Raw genomic sequence first — 24,713 nt, 5'->3', positions numbered from 1 at the left:
CTGCAACACCGGGACACCGCGTAACGTAAGACAAAAGAGCTCCCAATCGCACACACAGGACAACACAGACAACAGCACCAGCGTGGAGAGATTTTTCCTTTCCCCGGGGGGAAGCGCTCGTGTTAATTAGGAGCGATTTATGTGAAGATTCCCATCGCGATCGAGTGCGGGTAGTCGAACCGAGGTCTGCGCCAAAGGTAGCAGACGGGTGCTAGACGTGTGTATGCGTTTGTGTGACGATCGTGCAAGCCGTCGGAGTGTGCGTAGAGAAGCAGCATAAGGAACATCAGTGGTTTAGAATTCGCCAGCGACTACCTCGCACGCAGGGATACGTCCCGGGGTAGTCCGTCGACGGTTGAGATAAAGAAGCGAGAAAGCAAACCGATAGAACTGCATCGACGGAGGTCAGATCGAGTCATACCGTCGAACAGTGCGCCCGCGAGAAGAACATATCAGTGTGAATCGAGTGTGTAAATCAACTTCAGGTGAAGGTGTCTGTTTCGAATGCCGACAGCTCGAGCAACGGTGGACAGTAGCGAACACCTGGTGAACTTGGCGCTGCCATCGAGTGATGGCCAGTAATGGGGGGACTCTACACGGGGTTCCCCAGAGTGTCGCTCAGCAACAGCAGCAGCAACAGCAACAACAGCAGCAACAGCAACAGCAACACATCTGCGGCCAGTGTGGGTTGTACTTCGAGAGTGCATCGTCGCTGCAGGTGCATCATATGCACTACCATCAGCATGACAGCATGAGCCGTTGGGGTTCGCAACAGGCAGTGGTCAGTACAACGCTAGCAACAACTGCGGTTGCGACAACAACAACGGCGGCGGCCATTACGACAAACGGTACTGTTCCCTCGTCAACAACGCCGACTTCCTCCGACACGGAGAACAACAACCAGCCCGGTTCGCACACACCCAAACCGATCGCATCTCCGCAACATCAGCAACAGCAGCAGCAGCAGCCGCAACAACAACACCACTCGACGACGATAGCGGCAGCCGCCGATTCGAGCGATAATCAGCCGCCAACTCCGCAACCCACCATCACGGAGCCTGGAACTCCGCAAAGTTACGGTGGCGGTGGATCATCACCCTACCACGTGCAACAGCAACAGCAGCAACAAGTGAACCAGCAGTTGGGGTTACCCACGGGGGTTACCTCAGGAGAGATGCACTACCCAAGCTACATCCATCCGGGGTATGATCCGGGAAGCTATTACGCCGGTGGTCCAGGTTCCGGTTTGGACTATGGAGGTGTTCTTGGAGCACCTCTGCAACCGACGGACTACAAGTCCAGCTCGTCGGTAGTGTCCTCGGCTCGCTATCATCCCTATGGTGGAGGATCGGGCAGCAATGGTGGCGGTGTTGCGGATGGATCCTCACCGGCTGTGGTCGTCAGTAGCAATGGCGGTGGTTCGGCTGGGTTGAGTCCTCAGGTGGTAAGTTCCTCGAACGGTGTTACCGCAGCAGCAGGTGTTGGCGGTGGTTCGACGGCTCCTGTAACAACCGTCGCCAGCACTACCTCACAGGTGGCATCGACTCATTCACCTCAGAACAATGGCACTGGCGGTGGTTCGAACATTCCGCCAACTCCTTCACCATCACCTATCCAGTGCGAGAAGTGTGGACTCGTTTGTGAGTCAGATGAGGCGTTGCACGAACACGAGAGTGCGGCTCATTCTGCACAAGATCAGCAGCAACGTGTTGATCAGCAGGTTCAGCAAGATCTTCAGGGTGGCAACACTGGACCGAACTGCTACGGTGGATATGGTGGTGGAACACCGGTGTATCCGGGTGTGAAGGAGGAAGCACCAGCCTCAGACATCCTGGATCTTGACTCCCAGAAGATGGTTGGGTATGGATCTGCGGCTGATGGTGGTCTATTGCCTCCAATGAACTCACTGCATCCGTTGCAGTCGATGCAACGACATCCGATGATGGCTTGGCCACATCATGATCCTCACAATTTTATGGGACCTCCACCACTTCCCCCACCGCATGGTGGTAATGGGAGTGTTGTCGGGGGTGACATGAAACATTCAGCCGCTGCAGCCGCCGCTGCCGCAGCCGCCTACTACCATCATCCGATCAAGTCGGAGTACTCCGCGACTCCTACGATCAAGTCGGAGTATCTCGGTGGTGGTGGTGGTGTTGGTGGTGGCATTGGACTTGGTGCAGGTTTAGGCCACTATGGAGGTGCTGGAGGACCGATGGTGAAGAATGAGTACAGTCTCGCACCTACCCTCCCACCACCGGCCGTTGCCCCTCAACCGACGAACGCCCAGTCGATGAAACAGTACGCGGACGAAATGCACGACAACCAGCTCGCGACGAGTCCGTCCGATTTTCCAAGCACAACGACGCCACAGGAAAGTGGTTCACAGTACCGCACCTTCGAGCCGGCCACCTCCTCACTCCCCGGTCCGGCAGGACCCACAAAAGGTACGGCATGGAAATCGAACGAAGCACGGCGCCCAAAAACGTACAACTGTACGGCGTGCAACAAGTGGTTCACGAGTTCGGGACATCTGAAGCGGCACTACAACACGACGCTGCACAAGAACGCGGTCAAATCGAGTGGCCAACCCGACCCGGCAACCCTCCCGATTAGTGTGCACCATCATCCGGGTCGTGACCCGAATTATGCGAGCAAAGGACGTCGTGGAACGGGCGCAGGTCCTGGCGGTTCTAACGGAGGTCCTGGCAGTTCGCAGCTGCAACAACCACTCCAGCAACCAGTACCACCACCTGACCCTCCCAGAAGCCCACAAGAGTATGGTGGCGGACCGGGGGCGTACGGTGCGTCGGGGTTTGCGACGGCCGGAGCTTCACCCGGTCAGCATGTTGTTCCGGGCGGCGGTCAAGTCGTCAGCTCGAATCAATCACCGGGGTTTCATCACCCGTACGCCGGCAGCGTGGGCGGCAGCGCGAACGGCAGCAACAACAGCAGCAGCAGCAGCAACAACAACAGCAGCAGCAGCAACAACACCACCACCGCCAGCTCCACTTCTTCAGCGGTTCCCCCAAACGGGGTAGCAGGTCCCTCCGTCCAAGTCTCCCCACCGAGGGGCCTGCAGATTTACTCGAACAGCAGCAACAGCCGCACGGCGGAGCCAACGGAGCAAGCCACCCATACCATTACCACCATCCTCACGCCCACCACCCTGCCGCCCACCTACACGGCGGCCATCCCGGGCACCATCTGCATCAGCACCCCCATCCCCACCACGCCCACGGACACCCGCACGCGCCTCATCACGGACCATCGGCAGCCGCCGCTGCAGCAGCCGCCGCAGCAGCCGCTGCCGCCGCCGCACACCATCAGTTCAATGGAGCCCTACCACCACCACCACCCCATCCATCCCACGCATCCGCCCACAATGCACACCATCTCCAGTCCTTTAACTATCAGCACCAGCATTCCATCCTTCCAAACCATCCTGCCGGAGGGGCCGAATTATCACCTTATTATTGGTAATGTGGCCGCTGGTGGTCAGATGGCGCCAAGCCCGCTCTATGGCGGTCAGGTGACGATGGTCCAGCAACAACAGCACCCACAACAACAGCAACAGCAACAGTCGATATTGATGGGTCTTGAGCAGCAGCAGCCACAGCAGCAACAATGGACGATGGATGGCGGTGAAGGTTTGATCGAATCGACAACTGGCGGTCGTGGCGGTCAGTTGGGGTTTCCTCGGTGTACGGGGGGCGCCGAGCTGTATCAGGGGGATACGGCGCCCCCCTTTTCACCTAACGTACCGGACCAGTACCAGCGGCCGAGTGGCGTCTCAACTGGAGCAACGGCGACGCTCATGACGATCCTGGACGATCCTCAGCAGCAGCAGCAACAGCAGCAGCAAGGAAAATACGGCGAGTACCACGCCGTACATCCTTACCAGGAGCAGCAGTTGTACCGAGTGGCGACACCTCAGCTGGCGGCCACTGCACCCGCAATTTCACCAGCACCTTGCTCCCCAAGTGTCACGTCCACGGACGTGGGGTTAGCTCGAGGTCGAAACCGGGGCAATAGCGGTGGTGGGAACGGTGGCAGCGGCTCGGATCAATCCGCAGACAAACCCCCGGAGGTGCACCGATGCATCGAGTGTGACAAGGTGTTCAACAAGGTGTGCTATCTGACGCAGCACAACAAGACGTTCCACTCGGGCGACAAACCGTACAAGTGTCATCGATGCGGTAAGCGTTTTCCATGCAACCAATCGTACGAGGAGCATCTGGCCAAGCACGGGGGCGAGAAACCGTTCAAGTGCGAACAGTGCCCGAAACAGTTCAACCACAAGACGGACCTGCGGCGCCACATGTGCCTGCACAGCGGCTCCAAGCCGTACGCGTGTGTGCAATGTGGTAAGGGTTTTATCCGCAAGGATCACATGATCAAGCACTCGGAGACGCACCGGAAAAGCGCGGCGGCTGGCCACGATCGTGGAGGGCAGAAGCGCGCAGGGCAGAAGGGTGGCTACCGGGCGAAGGCTGGTGTTGGTGTGATGGATGAATGACGATGGCTGAACCTTCGCGCGCTCACACCAGAACTGTGAACGGGCGGTTGGCATAGGATGGATCCCTCGAGTGGGCTATTGTAAACGCGGTGATGGCGGTTAGTTTTAAGTTAGCAACGTGGACAGTTACCTCATGAATTCCTCAGCGCGAACCAATACTAAACACACACACACCTACCTCAGTCTACCTTGGCGTGGTCTCCGCGATGGAGGAGGCGCCTAGGAAGCAGAATAAAAGCCGCAATTTAACCGACCACTTCCACTGGCAACGGCCAATTCTTAGTTAAATTGCCACCAGCACAGCACGCATGGTGCGATCCTTGGCGCCATGAGAAGTTGGCGTCGGCGATCTCATGATTCCTCAGGTGCTCGAGGAGCCTTTAGGTGCTCCTGGGCCCACGTAAATGTTCTACCTCAACTAAGCGAGCCCTTCCGTCGTTTGTTCTGCGCAATCGTTGTTAAGAGTAAGCCGTTTATTTTGTCTATAGCGAGTCCTTCCCGCGAGTGGGCCGCAGTTACCGAGGCCATAGTTACCGAGGGCGCAAGGACGATAGGGCAGGGATTTACACCGCGGCGTCGCCGTGGCACGAGCTCGCAAACCTTTTACTATATATTTATTACCGTGTGTAAGCAAGCAAGTGTTTGGTAGAGAGGCGATATATACATATTACATATATATATATACGATGTTAAGTAAATGTGACATAATCTTGCGACATCCGGAGCATTTTAAAGCAATAACTCACCTTCCACCGGGGCGCGTAGGTGCGTTCTGTTGAGCGCCTTGTGTCTCGGTTTCCGGTTTTTATCTCCCTTTTTCGTGTTGCAAGGGCAAGACGCCGAGATGTAGCAAAAATTGCGAGTAGTGAAAGTATGGAGCCGCTCTCTTTCGGGCCCGTTTGTGTATCATAATTTAGCGTAAACTATCTAGAGATGAATGTCAGTTGTCTACAAACAAAACAGAAGCAGAGAAAGCTCCTTCCGGAGCATGATTGAATAAAATGAGCAAAATCGAAACACGAAACGGTGAGATGACCTACAATCACGTACCTTGATCGAGAAGGATGAGCAAACCGCGAGAAGGGACAGGATTAAGGGAGACAAACAAGAACAAAAACACGATCCACCTCTCGGCGGTTTTGCGGTTCCTTCTTTTATCCTAAACCACCCCGAGCTCGGCACGTTTTAAGGAGGCACGTGGAAGTAGACAAGCCAAGACACTTACCCATGTATCACTACTAGTACTAGAGCAAAGGAGCAAGCGAGCGAGTAGACACACAAAACCTTCTCATTGAATCATAGAGACTATTTTAAATAAATAAAAAAACGAATGTACAAATGAAATGACGAGCTGGAGGAGAAGAGAGTAAAGTGAAATAAACAGACAAACAAAAATCACATAAATAATGAATAAACAACTATGTAAGGCTAATGGAGCGGTATTTTTTCCTCAAATCGGTGTGGTTCAACTACGTGATGGTACAAACTCAGATGCATAAGACGTGACAGGGACAGGATTTGCCAAATATAGAAAACGAGCATTATATCTACCGAAAACAAAGCACACAAACGAAGATATCAAAGCTATTAGCGCGCACATTTTAATCATCGAACCTCAACAGGCGGCTTCCGGTGTGCCCAGGAAGAAACTATACATATGAACGAAAAGAAGGCGGGAGAACAAAAGCACGCACACACACGCAGGGACTGGAGGACTTGCAGTTTGGCAGGGTTGTATGGTTGTGTTTAGATTAGTTAATGTCCTCCAGCGTAAGGGTGCCGAACGGTGCCAATCCTGCGGCGCACGCACACACCTATTTGGGACGACCAAAAATGGCCCAATTTAGTCTGGCGTTTCGATTGCATTTGTGTTGCGTTCGCGTCGTTAATGGGTGTCTGCGCGTGGCTCCAAAAATGGACCACGATGCAGTGCACGGAAGGCCGATCGCGAAACCCGTTACCCATTGGTTCCGAGTCTGCTAATTAGTCTGCCACTCTCGGTGTACCGGTGTGCGAGTGTGTGCGAGTCCGCGCGTTAAGGTCAAGGCTCGCCTGCACGGTGCAGCTCGTTAGGCTCTCGATCGGTTTTATTTTGTTTTAATGCTCGTTTTATTTCCACCCGGGCCGAGCAATCATCGCCACGATCATCGGCACCGGCGAGGGAAACGATCATGAGGATGCACACGGAAACAAAGACAAGACAAGGCAACTTCTCTTAACCAACTGAATCTCAGGGATACTCGTAGAAATTTAATGTTAGCATGTATTTAGTGTTTGCCCGCGCGGCAGACTGGGAAGCCAGGTTCGGAAACTCGAAAACTTACGACTATCATAAACGGTTCTTACGGTTCGGTAACATATCCTCCCAAGTACGGTTTAAGTTTACCGGTGGGGTTTACCTAGGATACTGGGGGTCTCTAAGATCAGCCCGCATTCTTCCACATTTGTATAGACAAAAAAAACAAAGCAAAAAACGAACATTTGATTTGTACGATTAATTTAACGTCGAGTGATGGATTGTATCTTACTAGCTTGCTTTGATTTCGACGTCATCGAAAGGGGTTTCGCGTCGTTTAAGGACGATCGCACTCCGATCGAATGGTTGAACGAAACATTCCTAACAACGTGTAAGATTGTACGACTCGCAGCAAGCGAGAACGGACAGAACAGCATAACCATAGTTACCATATGTTGAGCTGGAGCGATTGCCCTTACGTACAAATACAGGAACGATAGGATGAACCACAGATACGACAGGCACCGGCTCCAGCTCAATCATGCTCAATCGCGACCGGTAGGAGAGTAAATAAGTTTGTTATGTTAGCACAATGAGGGACGCCCGTTGAAGGGAGAAATCTGGCGGCATGGGCGGCATATACGAGACAGAAATTAAGTAAAAACATCAGCAAAACAAATTAAACGTAAACCAATGTGTGTAGTATAGGGTGATGAATCGAAGGTGTATAGATTGTGGCAACAAGAAACCTACTAACTAGTAACTGTAACGAACAAAACACTGTCATTAATTGAGCCAATCTAAGAAGTTGGAGTCACAGGAGTAGGCTGATGGCGGCATGTTGCGTAAGAAAATGAGTTGGCTCAGGAGATTCAGGACCGGACGGATGGTGGTTGGATGCTGTGCCAACTAGCCGTTCGGCAGTTGCCAAACGAAGAAGATAAAAAAAATTGTTCAAAACAATCGTTCCATATCAGCGAAGAAAACCAGCAAATATCAGGATTCGAAGTTTTCCAGCCAAGGTACAAACGTGGGCGGGCGTGCGTGCGTGTAAGTGTAAGAGAAGCAACATATCCCGTGTTTCTGTGACTCGACTGGTGTCCTGGCAGGGCGATGGGTTGTGGAACAAACCAGTTATAGTGCAAAGTGCGGCAAAAAGCATTGCAGATAGTGAAATTTTCCCGCTTTGTTTGTTTACTTTCTTCTTCTTTCGTCCCCTTTTTGTTGCGAGCATTCCGAATCGCCAAACCACTCTCAGGGCCCTCGCGGGAGCGTCCAACCGGTGCTTTAGTTTAAGATTTTGTTTGTTTTATTTTTTTTTTGTATTACCACTACCCTAAGTTACCGCGAGCTCGTAACGGTTCGTCACGGCTCGGCGTTTGTTGATCGGTGCTGTACCATTTGGCACACTATTTACCAATTTTACCAGCGCCCGGTCAGAGGAGACCGCTCGTGATGTTGTAGCAGGCGCCAGCATCGAACTGGCGGGGAATTATGCTGCCATATACTACGCTACCATATGTTGAGTTTTGAATTGCCATAGCACACCAGAGCATAGACTTTATTTATGGTGTTCGACACCGCGGTGTCGGAGATATGATGCACGCGTTGCCATTTAGTTGCCAGTTAACCTAGCCTTAGTTTAAGCGTACACCTAATGCAACCAGTTTACGTTCTACACGCGTGCAACCAATCGAAAAGGGAGGGTGACGCGATCGAAAGGGCGTCGAGTCAGGGACAAGAATCTCAGGGAGAGTGGGTGGTGTAGAACGGAGCGAAGACAAGAGTACAACGCAGTGGCAGTGGGTGGATTAGAAGAGCGTTAGAAGGCGGATAATGAATGAATTTTAAACACGACAAACATAGTTCATCACGATGTAATGGATGGTACCGTATGTAACACATTATGATTCAAGCAGCATGAATGCAAACGTAAAAACAAACAAAAAAAAAAGCCAAAACGGTTACAAGTGTATGGAAACTGAAATAAAGCAAAATTATACAAAATGTACCGGAACACGTGTGTGAATTTTTGTGCATTCGCAGGACGAAATGATGACATTTTCGGGGAGTTTTTTTTTCTTCCAGGAAGAACACGCTGACTTTAAAGCTGAATTCCGGCTTCAAGCTTCACTGGGTCGATCGACCGTGGGTTTTGCAATTTCAACACCGGAAAGAGAAAATGTGAAAGTGTGCGAAAGAAACGGCAGTATCGAAATTTTGGGACCAGCCAGCAAAAACGGTGGCAGGACCCTTGGTTAGCAGACGAAGGAAAAAGAAAGAGCGCATGGCACCGAGGAAGGTCCCGGGAAGGACCAACAAAAAAAAAAACGGTTGCAAAATGCGGTGCTTCACATCCAAAATAGGGTCAAAAGGGTTAGGTTGTGTTTTTCCCCCATTTTTTTTGCCTTCAATTCGGCCGGGACAGCAAGCCCAAAAAAAAAAAGGGCACTAAAAAGGAGCAATGCCCAGACGCCAAAAGGGTGCACGGCTCGATTAGTCCTAGAGACGAGGCACCGGAAAGTTTTCTTCTGCCCCACCCGATGGGAAGAGAAAGCGAGAATTTAAGACACGAAAGGGTGCTAAAACCGACGGATCTCGGAATTCGGCCGGCGTTAAAGGAGAGGCATCAGATCACGGGGAGGGTGATTTTATGCTCCTGGCAAGTAAACACTGGCTCCGCGCGATTCCCAGCTGGGTCGGCCCGGGCTGAACAAACACACGCACGTAAGCTCCGACAAGGACGAACCGTAAGGTCGCGGGCTACGATCCTTGCGAGCTGAGACCGGGAGCCGAGTTTTCAAGGACAAGGTGAGATGAAAGAGCAATCGAGCCGGATGAATGGGAAGCGCTGCGGTTGGGATGCTGTTGTGCATCCCTTCGGGTCGAACATCCTTGGAATTTCACTTCCCTTTGCTGACTCACGTCTCGCGGGCCACCAATGAAAGGAAGTGGCTTTCGGAAGGACCCTTCGCCGGGTTTTCGTCGTCGTTGCAACGCGTCCAATTGCCTACTCGCCCAGGATCGATGAAGCACTCGTGTTTTGATTGGGATGCACGCGGCAACCTAATCTGGACGACGTGTCGAACGTCGGGACAACCCTCGGGACAGATTATTAGTCTACTTTCGTGCGTCGTGCCGGGCCTTTAAGGGGGACGAAAGGAAGAATGCCCAGTGTGGTGCGGCAACTAGGGCGTTGGAATACACGAAAACGAAAAGCAAAAAAAAAATCGTCGACAAACCGCTCGACAAATGAAGACGGAAATAAATTCCCATGAACTGCCATCTGGAGGATCCGTGTTTGCTGGACGTGCGTTCTGCTCACCCCGTGTACCATTTTCTAGCCCTTTCCAAACCCCCAAAACACTCGCAGTCGAGAGAAATCTGCCCGCCCCAGACGGGGGCCAGCTGATTGAGCTTAATTATTTATCAAAATCACGACGCACACAGGAAATTCGTCTTCGACATCTGATAATGAGCATTTTATTTAAATCCCGCGCGCTTCATCGCTGCCGGATTGGCCGGGTTCGGTTACATTTTTATGCTAATTGTGGCCAGCGCTGGCGCGAACGGAAGTTCCGATTGTGGACGCGGTGGGACAATTTTGTTTTGTTTTTTATTTTCTACGACGATTTTGGGGTGCCAGCGAAAGCGTGCCCAACTCGCGTGGAAAGTGAATGTAGCGGAAACGGTGAGGTTCGCTCTTGCAGCCGGCAGAAGTCTTTCGATTGCGGCACTGGGCGAGGTATTTATGGCGCTTGTCCGACGATAACGCACGGTGATAAGCCGCGAGGGTTTCAATCCCCACTTGAGCTGGAAATCGAGAGCTGCCAGTGTTGGGGAGCGAAATTATGCGCACGATGGCGTCCGCGAACAGCTGCGAAAGAAACAATGGGAGGAATTTGGCTGATTGGAAGCTGCATCCTTCCGGTCGATTGTGTTTTTTTTTCACCCTTCCTTGCTTGGGGGGTGAGAAATCTCCCGACGGTCGCTTTCCAAATGCGCCCCGTTTTTCCCAGAGCCCCGGGGTTGCTGGGGTTCGGAAAACTGAGACGTGCTGCGACCGCAATGCAAACAGCGATGCCGAGTAGTTCTAATGAAATGGAGCTCGCTCGTGTGCAGGGATCCTAAACAAATAGTGCAATCCTTCAGCGCAGACAAACAGACCGCGGGCTAGCTGTGGTGGTCTCTTTTTTTTGCGATACGTTCCGTCGGCGAAAATATGGCATGAAAATTGGCAATATCTTTAATAACGGGCGCTTGGGTCGTTGATATTGTTTCACTGGTCTTCAAAAGGCGAGTACATGTGGGAGATGGAATCCGTTGTACGATTTGCTTTGTACTGAGGGAACGATAGCAAGGAATACTTTTATTAATTTCACCAATGAAGTATTCATCGCTGTCCAAACTCATCATCGATGACTTCAGCTGATTAAATAAGCACAGAAAGAACCGTCCAAACATTGCATTCGATCACTGATAATGCGATTCCAATTAACGTATATTTATGCCCTTAAGTTCATCACTCGCCGACTCTAATCCTGTTTACCGTGAAGGATTACGATAGCGAAAATGGGATCGCATTAAAAGGCCATTCATATCGGCATGCTTTCGTATGCAAATTCCATCACTGCAAGAACACACTCGCTCCTGGAGAAGTCCTTCGATTTCGGGGAAATATCGATGAGAAACGTACACAGGATCTCGTGCATTAATGTCGCATTAATCAGCGTCAGGGAAGAGCACAAGTTTTGACAAAATATGATCCATTTCCCCGAGCGCACGTTCCTGGGACCGAAACCTGGGACCCCTTTCTCTTCCAAATAATTAAATACCGTTCAAACGACATCGTGCCACCTAGGCTCCGGTAGAGGCGACTGAAGATTTCACCGGATGGTGTTTAAAGCGTGCCGTATCGATGCGGTGCAAGCTTCCGGTGCCGTGTGGCAGAGGACTCCGGTTTTGTTGGTGGTTTTTGCTTCGATGTTCCCGTTCCTTCGCCAGCATCTCGGGGACCGTATGGGATCGGGCGCAACACGGGGCAGTTTAATAACCGCGCTCGATCGTATCGTTGGAACATTAATATTTAACCGAAATAATAACCATCCCGCGGCCGGTTTCGATGGGCGGAAGAAGAACACGGCGACAGCAGGAAGAATCCGGGACAGTAGGGTGGACGATTAAATGCGAACGCGGCACAAGTTGGCGCTTGCGTTTTGATTTGTGATTGCCACGAAAATTGCCGGCCATCGGGCCGGGACGGGAAAAAGGGTCTTCATCGCAATCGTCGCAGCCAACAGATGGGGTGTTATTAATGTCTATCTTTTCTATCGCTCGAAACGCGCGATCCGAAGCCATCCGCACACTGGGTTTTTGGCGAGGGCCTTCGCGATTGAAGTGCTGTTTGCATTTTTAAACGCTCCCTTCCGTGACCAAACTCTTGCAGCCTGGAAATGGGGAGGCTCAAACGCAACCCTTTTTTTGTTGTTGTTGTAATTGGATAAAAAGAATGAAAAAAAAACCAACGTGCAAGCTAGTGGTCAAAATAATCTGGTGCGAATATGACTCCACGTATGTGTGCTTTTTTTTGGCCTCTCTGCTGTGGCGCTGTGCCGAAACACTGGAAGGGGATGATTTTCTTATGCGTATGCTCATGCGTCGGGCTATTCATTTTGTTCGATGGTGCTGTCCGACGAGGGCACGAACCGTGGGGGTAGATCCATCCACTCATCACGTGCTCCGTCGCTTGCCTAAACGTGCACGCTTGCCGGCAGCATAAGCGCTCATAATCATAACACTACACGCTCGCGGGCAGCGCCTAGATCGACAAGATGATGACGGCGAAGGGTGCAGACGACGATGGGCCCGAAATGAAGCCAAGTAACAACGACAGCAGCATCATCAACAACAACAAACATGCCGAAATCTACTCCACTAGACAGATATGTTCGTGATAAATCATCAAAACGCGACCATGGTGCGCTGGTAATCGCTGGTGATATATACCGCTGGTGGTTTCTCTCCCGAGCCTTCGCTCCGGGCTTCACTGTTGTTTCCACCGGCCGGCGAGGGAAAGATAAAGATAAATAAAATAATACCTCGAATTATAAATAGGTAGGAGGAACCGTTTCCCGGCCCTCCGCGCACACCGATTACCTTCGGCCGGGCGATAGTTCAATCGGGCGGGTTCATGAATATGTTTTATATGAGCCGCCAAACGGATGCGAGATGAGCAGAAAAATACTTCGCGAACGTGGCCCAGTGTGGGAAACGAAACACCCGACCCGGGCTGGTGGAGAAGGGATCGAAAATTGAGTCCTATAAACCTGGGAAACAAATCAAATCGAAGGAATGGTTTTTGCGAAATTTGCAAATAAAAAATGTAGGAAAATTAGCTATTTTTATCGCTTGCTGAAAGGAGGCAACGGTTCGTGGGAGAATGACAGCTCTTGGAATTGGTGGTGATGGAGCAGGACATAGGAGAAAAAAAAAGATTCACAAAAAATTGGTTGATTAAAACCACATTTTGGCACATAAATTCGCAAACCGACTGTCCGCTATGACTAGCGCGAAACCATAATCATGCCGTATTTCACGACACAGAAACACGATGGCCACCGTAATGGACACCGGCCCGTGACCATTCGTTTTCAGGGTGGGCCAATAAATTATTACAATAAAGCCCACAACCCGGACATGTGCAGTTTAGAGAGCCGTTTCGCCCGCAAAAACCCAAACCCCGTGCATTAGCGCAGCCTAGTTCATAAATGCATGCAAACAGTGGGTGGTCCGAATCGGGTGGCAGCATCAAACAGCAGCCTGCCGGTGACCATAAAAGCGGTTTATGTGCTCGTGGTACTGCGCGCAGATGATTAAACATTTATCCGATGCCCATTTGTTCGATCACTCGCGCAGGCTGCTGCTTATTTATGAAACCGCGCGCTAGCAGTAGGCCATGATGGCGACTCGGCAATATACTAATGGCCAGCGCAGTAGGCCGTGCAAGGATGAAGATTTTGTGTTTGATGGCGTTTATCTTGGCCCCAGTTGTGGCGCAATATCAGTGGGCCATCTTTGAGCAGGATCGATTGGATTTGTGCGCCGGAAGTCCGAGCTGCAATGGGCGTCCTCACACGATGTGCTATAAGGTGAGTGTGAGTGAAGGATTTTCCTCGTAAGGACAACAACTCAATGTGCATTTTCACCACTCTCCAAGACCAATGAAACGCATCCGCGATGTCGCAAATTCCAGCCAGTGGTGTTGAGCGAAGAAAACGTCAAAAGCTTTATGATGGGTCACAACGGGCTGCGCAACAAGGTGGCTACGAATTCGCGGGCTCCAGCAATCGATATGCAATTCCTGGTAAGCCCTGAAGGACCGGCACGAGTCGCACAGATGCGAACCCTTTTATGGTATCCTTTTTCCAGCATTGGGACCGAGACCTGCAGGCTATGGCAGAACGGTGGGTTCGCCAGTGCATCCTCGCGGTCGACGAGTGCGATTTCATCGGTAAGTGAAAGCCTTCCGAGCGTATGGTGCAAAGGATAACCGTGGTTCATCTCGGTTTGAATGTCACCCCAAGGAAATCCTTCCCGTCCGGTCGGGCAGAACGTGTTTTTTCATCCGAAGCCGATGCTGAAACATTGGGAGGCGTTGGCGTTGAGCACGTGGTTCAACGAACAGAACACCTTGCCGGTTGGCTCGTCTGTCGGTAGGTTGCGTCCGGATGGGTAGGTATGGCTCCCTCGAGGTGTCCTGCAGGGTTAAGAGAGCACGTGATGATTTTTTTCCTCCCCACAGTGTATCGAACTACACGCAGCTCGTATGGGCAAGAACACAATTTGTGGGCTGTGGTGCGGCCAGTATGTACGGTGGTTATCTCGTCGTCTGCTACTACTACCCCAAGGGAAACATCGTGGGTCAGCAGGTGTTCACTGTTGGCCGGCGTCCTTGCATCGGTTGTCCCCAGGAGCGCGCATCCTGTTCACATGTATTTCGCGGACTTTGTGGGATCGGTAAGCCTCGTTCGCGCCCATGACTCAAATCCCACGACTAACGGCTCACGCTCGTTGCAGATGATAGACATTCCGAAGGGTTTCGCTTCAGAACGCCAGGATTCGCGTTAATCACCCTTAGCACGCTGTTGTTGGCGCTCCCGTGATGGTTTTCGCGTGCAACTGGTTGGCTGGCCGGTCAGTGGAGCGAACTTGGTGAGTTAATTAAATGGAAGGAGGGAAATTAAAAACGGAATGAAGTTGTAAAAAAAAAGCAGCCCCATCAAGTTGACACGTTCGCAGGCGGTGGTGTTTGCAAAAATGCCGTGTTTGCCAGCCAGCCAGCTCATTAGACGCTGGTTGCGAACAAGTGCACGACGACGTGAGCGCACGGTGGGAGTCCAGCCACACCAGCTGGTTGGCAATAAATATTTTATTATAATTTATCCTGCGCCAACGAGCGGCGGGGCGATGCGAGTTTGCATGTTAAATTATTTAAATGAATGGCCCATTCTTGTGGCGTTCTATTAATCTGGCGAGTGAAGACTACGTTTTAATTTATCGACCCGCAAAAACAGCGATATTATTAAGGTGTATGGTTTTTATCCCCTTCCTCGCTGTTTTTTTTTGTCTCTCCAACACCTTCAACCGATCAGACATCAACCTTCAGCGCCAGACGCAGGTCGGCCGTGAGTCATGAGAAGCGATTGCCAAATCGTCTCGCGGATGCAAGCGAGTGCGAAATCAGTAACAGTGCCACAAACTCGACTTGTGTGACTGCCTCAGCAGCAGCAGCAGCATTCGAAACTCGAACTAATCACCCGGCGATAACCGGAGATGTTTTGCGCCTCGAAAATAACTCTAACCGCACCGAAGCGCGAAAGGGGAAAAAAACCATCCCCTAACGGCCATTAAAAGCGTCTTGCAAACATAGTAAACGTCGTCGTCGTCGTTGTCGTCGTCGCCGGAGCCGGTGTATTTTCGTTGGACCCGCGAGTGTTTTATGTTTCAGTTCGCAAAGGTGCAGACCTGTTCGAGGAGGTCGTAAAACGATGCTAAAGCCTCCCGTTGCAGTTAGTGGGGGCATTAAAAAAAAGCAAGGCGTCGATGATCGATGACGATGGCTGCTGCATGGTCGAAATGACGATTCGCCAGCATGTGGGTCTTTTCAGTCACGTTGCGCTTGTTTTCTTTTGTACTCAAGATAGAGAGAGAGAGAACGAGAGACATTCAGCGTCGCAGAAGGCTATAATTATAGTTTAATTAGCATAGCTGCGGTGTCCGAAACAGGGAGGCTTCGAAAAGCGAAAAAATAGAACCTAAATCTCATTGTGCCATTGTGAGCGGCGCGGGATTACGCAGGATCCTTTGTGTGCAACCATTTTTCGTTGCCAAACGCTGCACCTTTGCGTTGCACACAGCAGCGAGCTTGGATTTGCAGCACGAGGCTCCCGGAGGGCATAATATTTGGCCGGATTTGGCTAGCCGCGGTCATTACCCGTCCCAGAGACGGAGTCGCATTATCGTTCGGCCAGGCTAATGAGCGTCTCAAGCTTCACCATGCACCCGCCAGGTACGGGCTTGGTCAAGATTAGGTATAGCATGCATTAATGGAACCTCAAAACGACGACGACGACGACGACGACGGGCTAGGTTGATCGATGCCAATCGCCTTCACCGGGCGGTGCACCGGAATTCGTGGGCGTGCAAGCAAAACGGCAAGGATGTCTGAACAGCTCGGTTCAGGTAGGAATATCGGCAAGCGGATCACCGGGTTGATGGGTTTTTCGTCAGCCAGGAAACGGCTGCCTACGAAGGGCGCGGCCAAACGACGGGCTGCATATTGAAGGCTAATTGTGTCTTATTGCTTATTAAGTTTACGGCACACACAGCCTGGCCGGCTCGGTACGAGCAAACCGACCCGAATTACCATCCGAACGAGCGAGCGAACGTAGTTTGGGAATTAAATTCCGCATTTGTTGGCCCTTCCGAGCGGGGAGAAGTAATGATCGTTTGTTTATTTCGCCATCGGCCTTCGGCAAATTGTTTTGGCGGGGAAAATGGCCCAAGGGGTGGGTCGTTAGCTGGGGCGAGTTTTCTCATCCCCGTGGCCGGTCGCGATGGGGTGGCAATGAGGCAGTCATAAATCAGGCTCCATCAACGGCATGAAACAAATCGGACGGCTATTATTTGCTTATGCTGTACGCGAGTGTTTGCTCATGTTGGAGGGTGATTTTTTAAATCTAGTTTTCAGCCAAGCTCTCGGTGGCATTAGTATTGAGCGTGGTGAAACGGGAAGAAGTAAACCGAGTCACAAATGGACGGACCACAAGTGATCAACGGTGGGGAAAATGAACAACGTAATAAGCTCGGGTGATCGTTGGTGGAGCTGATTTGAGGATTTGAGCGAATTATCGCGCTGAGGGCGGACGGCGGAGGAAAATCCCACCAAAAGGGAAAGGGCACATGAATTGGAGCCCCAATAGGGATACTTCACGAGCATAACAGATGCGTGCTGCAGCCCTTCAAAGGGTTATGTTGGGTCAGCTGATCCACGTGGCGAAACGGCGGCATGTGCACAATTTTCCGTTACTGAGACACCGACCGCGATACCTGATCCTGATCGTCCTTACGGGCGTGTGGTTGAGAAAAAAAGGATCTATGGCGCCACGGATCCTGCTGAGGTTCCTGTCCCTTTTACGGTCGGGAAGTGATTCAGTCGTACCTTGAAATGTTTAGCGCCTCCCCGTGAACCCACGGCAAGTGGCAAGTGAGCCTGGTGTTGCCGGAAAAACTATCTCACACGCACAGACGAACGACAATTCAACCAGCGACCGTTCCGATTCGAAAGCCATCCCAATCGAAGCCAGATCGAAGCTGAGGCGTGCAAGCGAGTGCGGTTGTTTGGGTAATATATTATTTTAATTATCATCGTACTGCGATGCCCTCAGCCCAGCCCTCCGATCGACTTGTAATGGCCACACCGTGGTTCGGTCCCATATCATTAGGACTCATAAATACAGCGCGTCGGGGCGCTTTTTTCTCCATTTCTTCGGATTTTGAGCAAAAACAAACGCAACCAAAGGTCGGAGGAACAACAATAGGGAAGCGGGCAAGCGGCAAAACGGACACAGAAATTGAGCCCTATGATTTTGGGATCGCTGCTCGTGGCTGCTTCCTCTCACGGCAGCGGTTTCTCCCATGAAAACCTATTTATATCCCCGCGGACGATTAGATTAGGTGCCCCGGGAATCTGCGGGGTTCGATGTTCGTGGTTACGCTTGCGTGTAGCGGCCTTTTGGTTGTTCAGCTTCTTCTCTGTCACTCTCTCACTCTTTCGGTGGAGGGTTTTTGGGCCCGTTTTCGCCCTCCTTCGGGGGGTCGCAAAATTGCATGCATCGTACCAGCGCGCTGAATGAAGATCCCGTGCCTGTATCGATTTTTGACAATCAAGATTAGAGAAGCGGAGGAATGAAAACGTAAAACCAGCCCGCAGGCGGGTTAAAAAAAAAAACAAAAAAGGGCCACTTTTGAAATGCACCGTTCGTTCGCAGTTCGATTGTGTTAATAGCAAATCGAAGTTCTCGGAAAGTTGACTGACCTCTGACGCAGAGCGTGGGGAAAACCACAGCAAAACGTCACGGCATAGGGCTGGTTGGTTGGATTTGCGTATAATTAGCATCCCGCTAGACCGATCCTTGCAGATGCAACGGATCTGTCCGAGGATCGGTTTGAGCTTTGGGGAGGAAAATTTCTTATTCCCCCAAACTCGACAAACCGGTGGCTTCGAGGCGCTTAATGTTTCCGCCATTAGGCGATTTTTACGACACGACGACGCCACCGTACGATCGCGATCACGCCGTCATTTGCGACAATGTAGTGCATCGAGTCTGGCATACTTCGGGACGCGCCGGTCGCTTAATTTGTAGCGCTCATTTCGATGCAGTTTCCGAGCACGGCAGCAAATTGGATTTTTGGATGGACGACTTCGAAGCCGATTATGATGGCCCCGGCGGCTAATTGGGCTCGACGGGTGGAGTGGCTTTTGTTTTATTTTTTCGGTCCGTTTGGTCGGCTGTTTTGTGCTCGTTCGCTCATATTTCTTTCGACCCAGCTGTCCGATGGGGCGGCAATTTTCGCTTCAGCTGTGAGCGATGTTTCGACGCGAGGCGCGCGCTTTCACCTGGCGAGGATGCGCTGTTTGGCTTTCTAAAGCGGGTTAGAGCGACGATGTTTGGCGTGGTTTCGGAGCGCTATTAAGGACACAGACACACCTGCGAATTGCACTAAAAACGAGCTTTATTTGCTTTCCACATGGACCATGTTAATCCTTTTCCCGGCTTGTTACGATGTCCACGCGAATGATCTGTCGCGTCTTGGGACTCGGTGTCCGATAGCACAATGACCGATAGCCAGCTGGAATGTCTGAGTTTGGATCGTCCTGCGGTCCGTCCTGTGACCGTCCAAGTGAAGGACCTGCTGACTGGCCCCGGATCCGTCCATCAAGCGGCAGTAACCCTTCAGTTGAGGTCTTACTCTCCGAACGGTCCATACTGCTGCATCCTTCTGCGTGTTGAAAGCCACCCGCACTCGCGGAAGGACCCGTCGTTGTCGTTGCCGTTGTCATTGGAGGACCCTCAGTCATCGAGGAAGCCGCCGTCCCGAGCAGCTTCTGCTGATGGCGCTGAATCATTTCGAGCGATATGTTGGAGATGTTGTCGAGCAGCAGCGTCGCGAACGTGTCTTCTTCGTTCTCCGTGATCAGGTTGCATTGCGAGTCGTCCTGTGGGCGTGAGCCATCCTGCTGTTGATGAGGTCCTCCGGCACCATCGGTTGCTCGGCGGTCCTGCAGCTCAAAGCTCTGGATGAAAATCTGCGGAATAAGTCCTGGTGGGCCGGTTCCAGAACCGACAGGACCTGCGCCACAGCTAGCTGGAGCCGAGCAGAGTCGGCCAGGTTGACGCTGTTGGATGCAAAAGTGTGGCAGTTTGTGTCTCTCGGATCGTGCGACGCATCCTTTGGGTGCGAGCGTTTCCGTTCCAGGTGGAATGTTCAAATTAACGATCATCAGCGGCGTTTTGGGCGGCTCGGGCGCTTTCCTGCAACGGAGAACGAAGAATGGACGAGAGTTATGAGACGTGCGATACCGAGAGACGATAAAAGACAGCAGAAAACGTGTAAATTAACCAACGCGCGATCGGCACTGTGTGAACTGCTTTGCGAAAACCCGTGGAAAACCCCACGCACGATCAAAGCCACGCGGCGATCGCGAAGGATTGTGCAAAAGATCGCGCCACGATCGCTCCGGACCGTGTGAAAACCGACTCCCACTGTGAGGGTTCGTGAAGAAGCATTTTATGAATCAACCCGACCCCGACACCTAGCGGAAGCTCAGAAGAAGCCCACAGCCGTTGTCACTTGCGCCAGCGAGCCCCAAACGCAGCCACCAACGTCGTCGAGCCGGGCGTCCTGTCGATGGCAAAATGACTCACGCGGTGCTCGTTTGTTGAGGTGCCGTTTGTCTTCCACCTTGTTCCAGAGCTCGTAACTGGCGCAGAGCGAGACCCAAATGAGCCTCGAGCCGTGATGACAGAAACAATTTACGGATGGAATGGAGCGCGAAGGAATGGACGCCGAGAAGTGAGCAAAAAATCGAAGACGCTAACAAAATTACGCCACCATCGGCAGAGGGAGCCAAATAAATTGGCCCACAGCAGCGCCGTCGGGAGATTCCCGTTCGTTTCTGGCTTTGTTTGGGCTTTGTTTTGTTCACCAACCGAACGATTCCGAGAACGCAATCCTTCGGGCCAAGGAATGCAGCGCTGCATCGTGCAGTTGTTCTTTTAAGACTTTTGCAAACGAACGGAATGCGCAGGCTTTTCCGGTGAAATGTCTCCGCGAGCTGGGCGTTTAGATTTTTGGGCGGAAAAATTATGAACCTCCAGTCTACGATGCTCGCGAACGGGCTAAAAATCTCGGTGTCATATTTTAAACCGCCCCGTCAAGCTTTCCCCAGATTATCCTCAACATCGCACCGAAAGCGGGCGTGTGCTGAAGCCACATTTGACTGACGTTTGTGCGAAGCGATTAAGCTTGGGGATTTCGCTAACATGCTTCGTAGGGTTTGTTTTTTCATTCTTTTTTGTTTTTTGTTGCTTCATCCCACCGGCTGTTCGACCCTTCGGGAGGTCCCAAAAAGGGGGGGTCCCGGTTGCATGCGAACGGCGCGTTCCGTGGTCGAGTGTCGCTCTCGGCGTGGTCGGATCTATGTCAGCTCTCGGTGAGGTCGGACTGTTTCTAGCTTCATTAGGAACCGCGGGCTGGCGATGCGCCACCCGGACTCGCCGGTCCACGCGGGTTTGATGCGCATCTGACTCGTCGTTGTTCTCGGAATCGTCGGTCCCCGCGAGGATCCCGCGAAAAGGAGCCACGAGAAAAAAAAACGGACCGCGAAAACGATGACTGATGGCACTGGCGCAACGGAGCGTGAGGATATCACGCGGACTGGTCGCCGGAACAAGCGAGAAAGTGAGAGAATAAGAGAGCTCCACACACACACACACACACACACACACCCCGCCGCGAATGCGAATCCCGCCGGCGGGATAGAAACGCCAGCGAACGAGCGTCAGATCTTATTTACATAAATTTTTAATTATATGAATGCGCTATATTGGCTATCAAATTTTGGGAATCAAACGAAGCCGCCCCGTACGCGGCCTGGCGCATGAGAAATCCCGCCAACCGCGGGCTCAATATTCGCGGTGGAGCCTCACATATGCTTGCTTTATGGCGTTTAGTTTTTGCTCATCCTTACTTTACACTCGCGCGTCCCATGCGTCGTCACGTTGCGTGGCGTTGAGTGGCTCGCGAGATGCCGTTTTGGTTTTGGGGGTTTGTTGGTTGGGTTTTTTTTGTTGTTGTTGTTTTGTTTTAAGCTCGTGTGTGCGCTCGCAGTTTTAGCACGCCATCGCTATCGCTCAATTCCTAGACACGGCCGGGCACACTTCCTTCCTCGGAAACGCGGAACCAGCGTGCAAGGAACGCTGGCTTGGAGCCAGGGCGGTCGCGGATTAAATGGTACGTTTCTTGATTTTATTTCGTTTCCCATCCGAACCGCTGACACCCGGGGCTGGCCGGGTGAGAAGACACGGGTGAGAAGTAAAAAAGAGACGCCACCCCTTTTTATTTGGCCGCGCTTGATTTAGTGCCCGAAATAGATTTGTAGACCCGGGCGCGCATTATGATCGCTGGGGCTAATAAATTGCAGGAAATGAAGCGAAATTGGATAATACACACGCACGCACACAAGCGCCGATGATTCGGGTGGCCAGAGGGAGGGGGTGGGAGGGGGTGGGAGGGGGGTGGTGAGAAGAAAAAGCCCGCACAAATCAAAAACCGCGGCGACACGCTAGAAGGGATGTAACACGTCGGTTAGGGTGCCGATGGTCGGTGCATAGAACCCGGAAAGCGGCCCAGTGGGGTTTGGTTCGTATCAATTTTATTTGCCGATGGTAATTAAAGTCCACCAAGCGGCGGTTACAAAAGGCGCATCCTCCGCGATGGAGGACATCTTCGCGATGCCGTTCTCCGAGTGAAAGATAGGCACATCATCGGAGAGGACGATAAAATATTCGAGGACATGCAATGAAACAAGCCCCTTTCTAGGTGGGCCGACACAGGTCTAGGTCTGTGATTGACAATCCTTTTAATGTTAAAGGCTTTTTTTTTCGCCACGCTTGATCGTTTCAATGAAAGCTGCACCGCTGTGGCTGAGGCGGATGCGAATCCTCATCAAAGTTAATAGTTGAGCAATAAAGCGCGTCGTGGCTCGATCGCATGAAGTTATGATTTATTTTGCACATTTTAAGGCAATTATGGTTTCAACTTTGGCATTCAAATTTGCGAAAAAAAAGGTGATTTCTTAGAATCGGTTTGAAGCAACAACAAAAAAAAGGGATAAAGGATGGTAATAACATCACAGTATCTCAACCCTAGACGGCTCGCTTTCTCCCCATGATGGAACCGGCTAGCTGATGGTTGCGTGTTTTTACGAACAAAATAGACCCCATTTCGCACGAGCCGCATGTTTCGTAAACTATTTTCGCTAGGTTTGATCCCAGGCTGCAGGACATTTCATAAATTAACAGAGCTCCCCTTATCAGCGCCGGGGCCATCTCCGGGGCACAGTAAGGTCATGTTACTCTAGGCCAGGACGATGGTTTGCTACATCACGCCGTCTGCAGGGTGACATCCATCTTGCTCGCCTTACTGCAGCAGAATGGCGTTTCCTCGCCACCATCATCGCAGATAGCATCGTACGCGGCTCGGAGCTACGTTTTCGGAACACGCGATAGGAATCTAATCTAATTAATTTAAAGCCCAGTACGGGCTGATTGCTGCAGCCACCGGCAGAGCAGCTGGCCGGCAGTGAACCTCCAGCGATGGAGGCTTGAAGGTGGCCATAAATTCTGCTACACCTTTGCGGCGGTACCATAAACCGATTAGCATAATAATGATAAGTTTGGGCTTAGCTTTTGCATCCAATAATCGCCACCACCGATGGCGATGTTTGCGATCTTTCGGTGTTGTTACGAGCGCAGATCTGTTTGTTTCTTTCTCGCCCAGCTTTTCCCCATCTGTCATTGGGTGGGAAATTGCTTTCTTGTGGCTAATTGTGCATGCGAACGTAATGTGTGCGGTTGAGCGTAAGTGCACTGCACAACACCGTTCGTGTTCCTGCAGCAGAACGCCAAAGGTGCGATAAGCCATTACGGGACATTCGGAAAATGGTCACCGAAAGTCGTGCCGGGTGAAAGAAGATTAATTATCGTATGGTCCTTGGATAGCCCTCCTCGTCACCTTGAGCCTCGTTTCATACGTTTGACACTTTTGGGACACGCTTGCACAGCCAACGGCCATCTCCCGAAGGATGTGGTAGCATAATTTGTTTGCCCGACGATCGTCCCAAAGTCATGCAAAGGACGAAAAATAAAAACTAATCTCCCACCGACCCGAGAGCGAGGAAAGCTAATAATGAGCATTCGAGAAGGATGCTGCGAGTTGCAGCAGGTGGCTCGAGAATGACCAGAAGAACCGTGCATGGTTTTGACCTACCTCCCACGTGGCGAAAACGCCGGTCCTTCACCGTTGAGTGTGACCTCGTCCCCGGTGGGGATTGTGATGGTATGTGCCGTGCTGGTGAGTGGGGCCGTGTCCAGATTAAGCAGTTTCCGAGCCGTGCACGGACGGACGATTGGTCCTTCCAGAGGTTCCCGAGGTGGCTGAAGATGGCGCTCGGTTAGCCGCATACGACGGCACAACATTGTCGCTGAACCAAGCCTCTGTGTGGAGTGCCTGTCATGGAGAAAAATGAAGACTGACAGGTGAGCCGAAAAGAAGAAATAGCAGCAGAAAACGAACATCATCAGCAGCAGCAGCAGCAACATCGACGACACAATCGCACTCGGTGACACTGGACACCTCGCGAAGGGGCGATGAAAAAGGACCTCATGGAGAAAAGAGAGCTTGAGACACGAACCATCTCGCACAAACCCGATCAGATTGAACCGCTTCCGCAACAACCACGAAAATTCAGCACCAGAAAACCGAACCCCGTAAGGGGACCCGAAGCCTGGAGGTCCCAGCCAGACTTGTTGCTCCAAATTTGCTGCGATGTCAATCAATCAATAGCCGGGCAAACTTAAAGTTCATCTGCCCCACGAGAGGCCGATTGGAGCGCACCCGGGAAGACTACAGCGCGTGTGGTACACGTCCATCGGTGGCTCGCGTTTCTTCCCGGTACGCGCTGGACATGATTGAAATCAAACTCCACGGTGGCAGAATGTCTACTCGGTGGGTCCACTGACATGCTGATTGTCCTACTAACCGTGGTTGGCAGGCTGAGTTGATGGATCCGTTCATCGGTCGATCAGCAACACCGTCGAGTCGTGGTTTTAATTG

At 51.7% G+C, this 24,713-nt stretch overlaps 3 protein-coding genes across 3 annotated transcripts; 2 read left to right on the top strand and 1 right to left on the bottom strand.

Moving 5' to 3' along the window:
- Positions 1 to 571: 571 nt before the first annotated feature.
- LOC128720451 (trithorax group protein osa-like) lies at positions 572 to 4,519 on the top strand. Its single transcript, XM_053814157.1, has 2 exons — positions 572 to 3,532; positions 3,623 to 4,519. Exons 1-2 carry the CDS (start codon positions 572 to 574, stop codon positions 4,517 to 4,519), a joined length of 3,858 nt encoding a protein of 1,285 aa, XP_053670132.1.
- A 9,216-nt stretch (positions 4,520 to 13,735) lies between these two features.
- Positions 13,736 to 15,450, top strand: LOC128730695 (venom allergen 5-like). The gene is made up of 6 exons (XM_053823774.1): positions 13,736 to 13,903; positions 13,972 to 14,118; positions 14,184 to 14,265; positions 14,339 to 14,486; positions 14,557 to 14,771; positions 15,407 to 15,450. The coding sequence occupies exons 1-6, from the start codon at positions 13,736 to 13,738 to the stop codon at positions 15,448 to 15,450; spliced, it is 804 nt and encodes a 267-aa protein (XP_053679749.1).
- A 3,624-nt stretch (positions 15,451 to 19,074) lies between these two features.
- On the bottom strand, positions 19,075 to 24,082 carry LOC128730684 (uncharacterized). The gene is made up of 2 exons (XM_053823763.1): positions 23,868 to 24,082; positions 19,075 to 19,849 (listed from the first exon to the last, which is right to left on the bottom strand). The coding sequence occupies exons 1-2, from the start codon at positions 24,074 to 24,076 to the stop codon at positions 19,075 to 19,077; spliced, it is 984 nt and encodes a 327-aa protein (XP_053679738.1). The 5' UTR covers positions 24,077 to 24,082.
- Positions 24,083 to 24,713: the final 631 nt, after the last annotated feature.

The sequence above is a fragment of the Anopheles nili genome, chromosome 2 (assembly GCF_943737925.1).
Source record: "Anopheles nili chromosome 2, idAnoNiliSN_F5_01, whole genome shotgun sequence".
Classification (NCBI taxonomy): Eukaryota; Metazoa; Arthropoda; class Insecta; order Diptera; family Culicidae; genus Anopheles; species Anopheles nili.
This window is presented reverse-complemented; position numbering and strand designations above follow the sequence as displayed.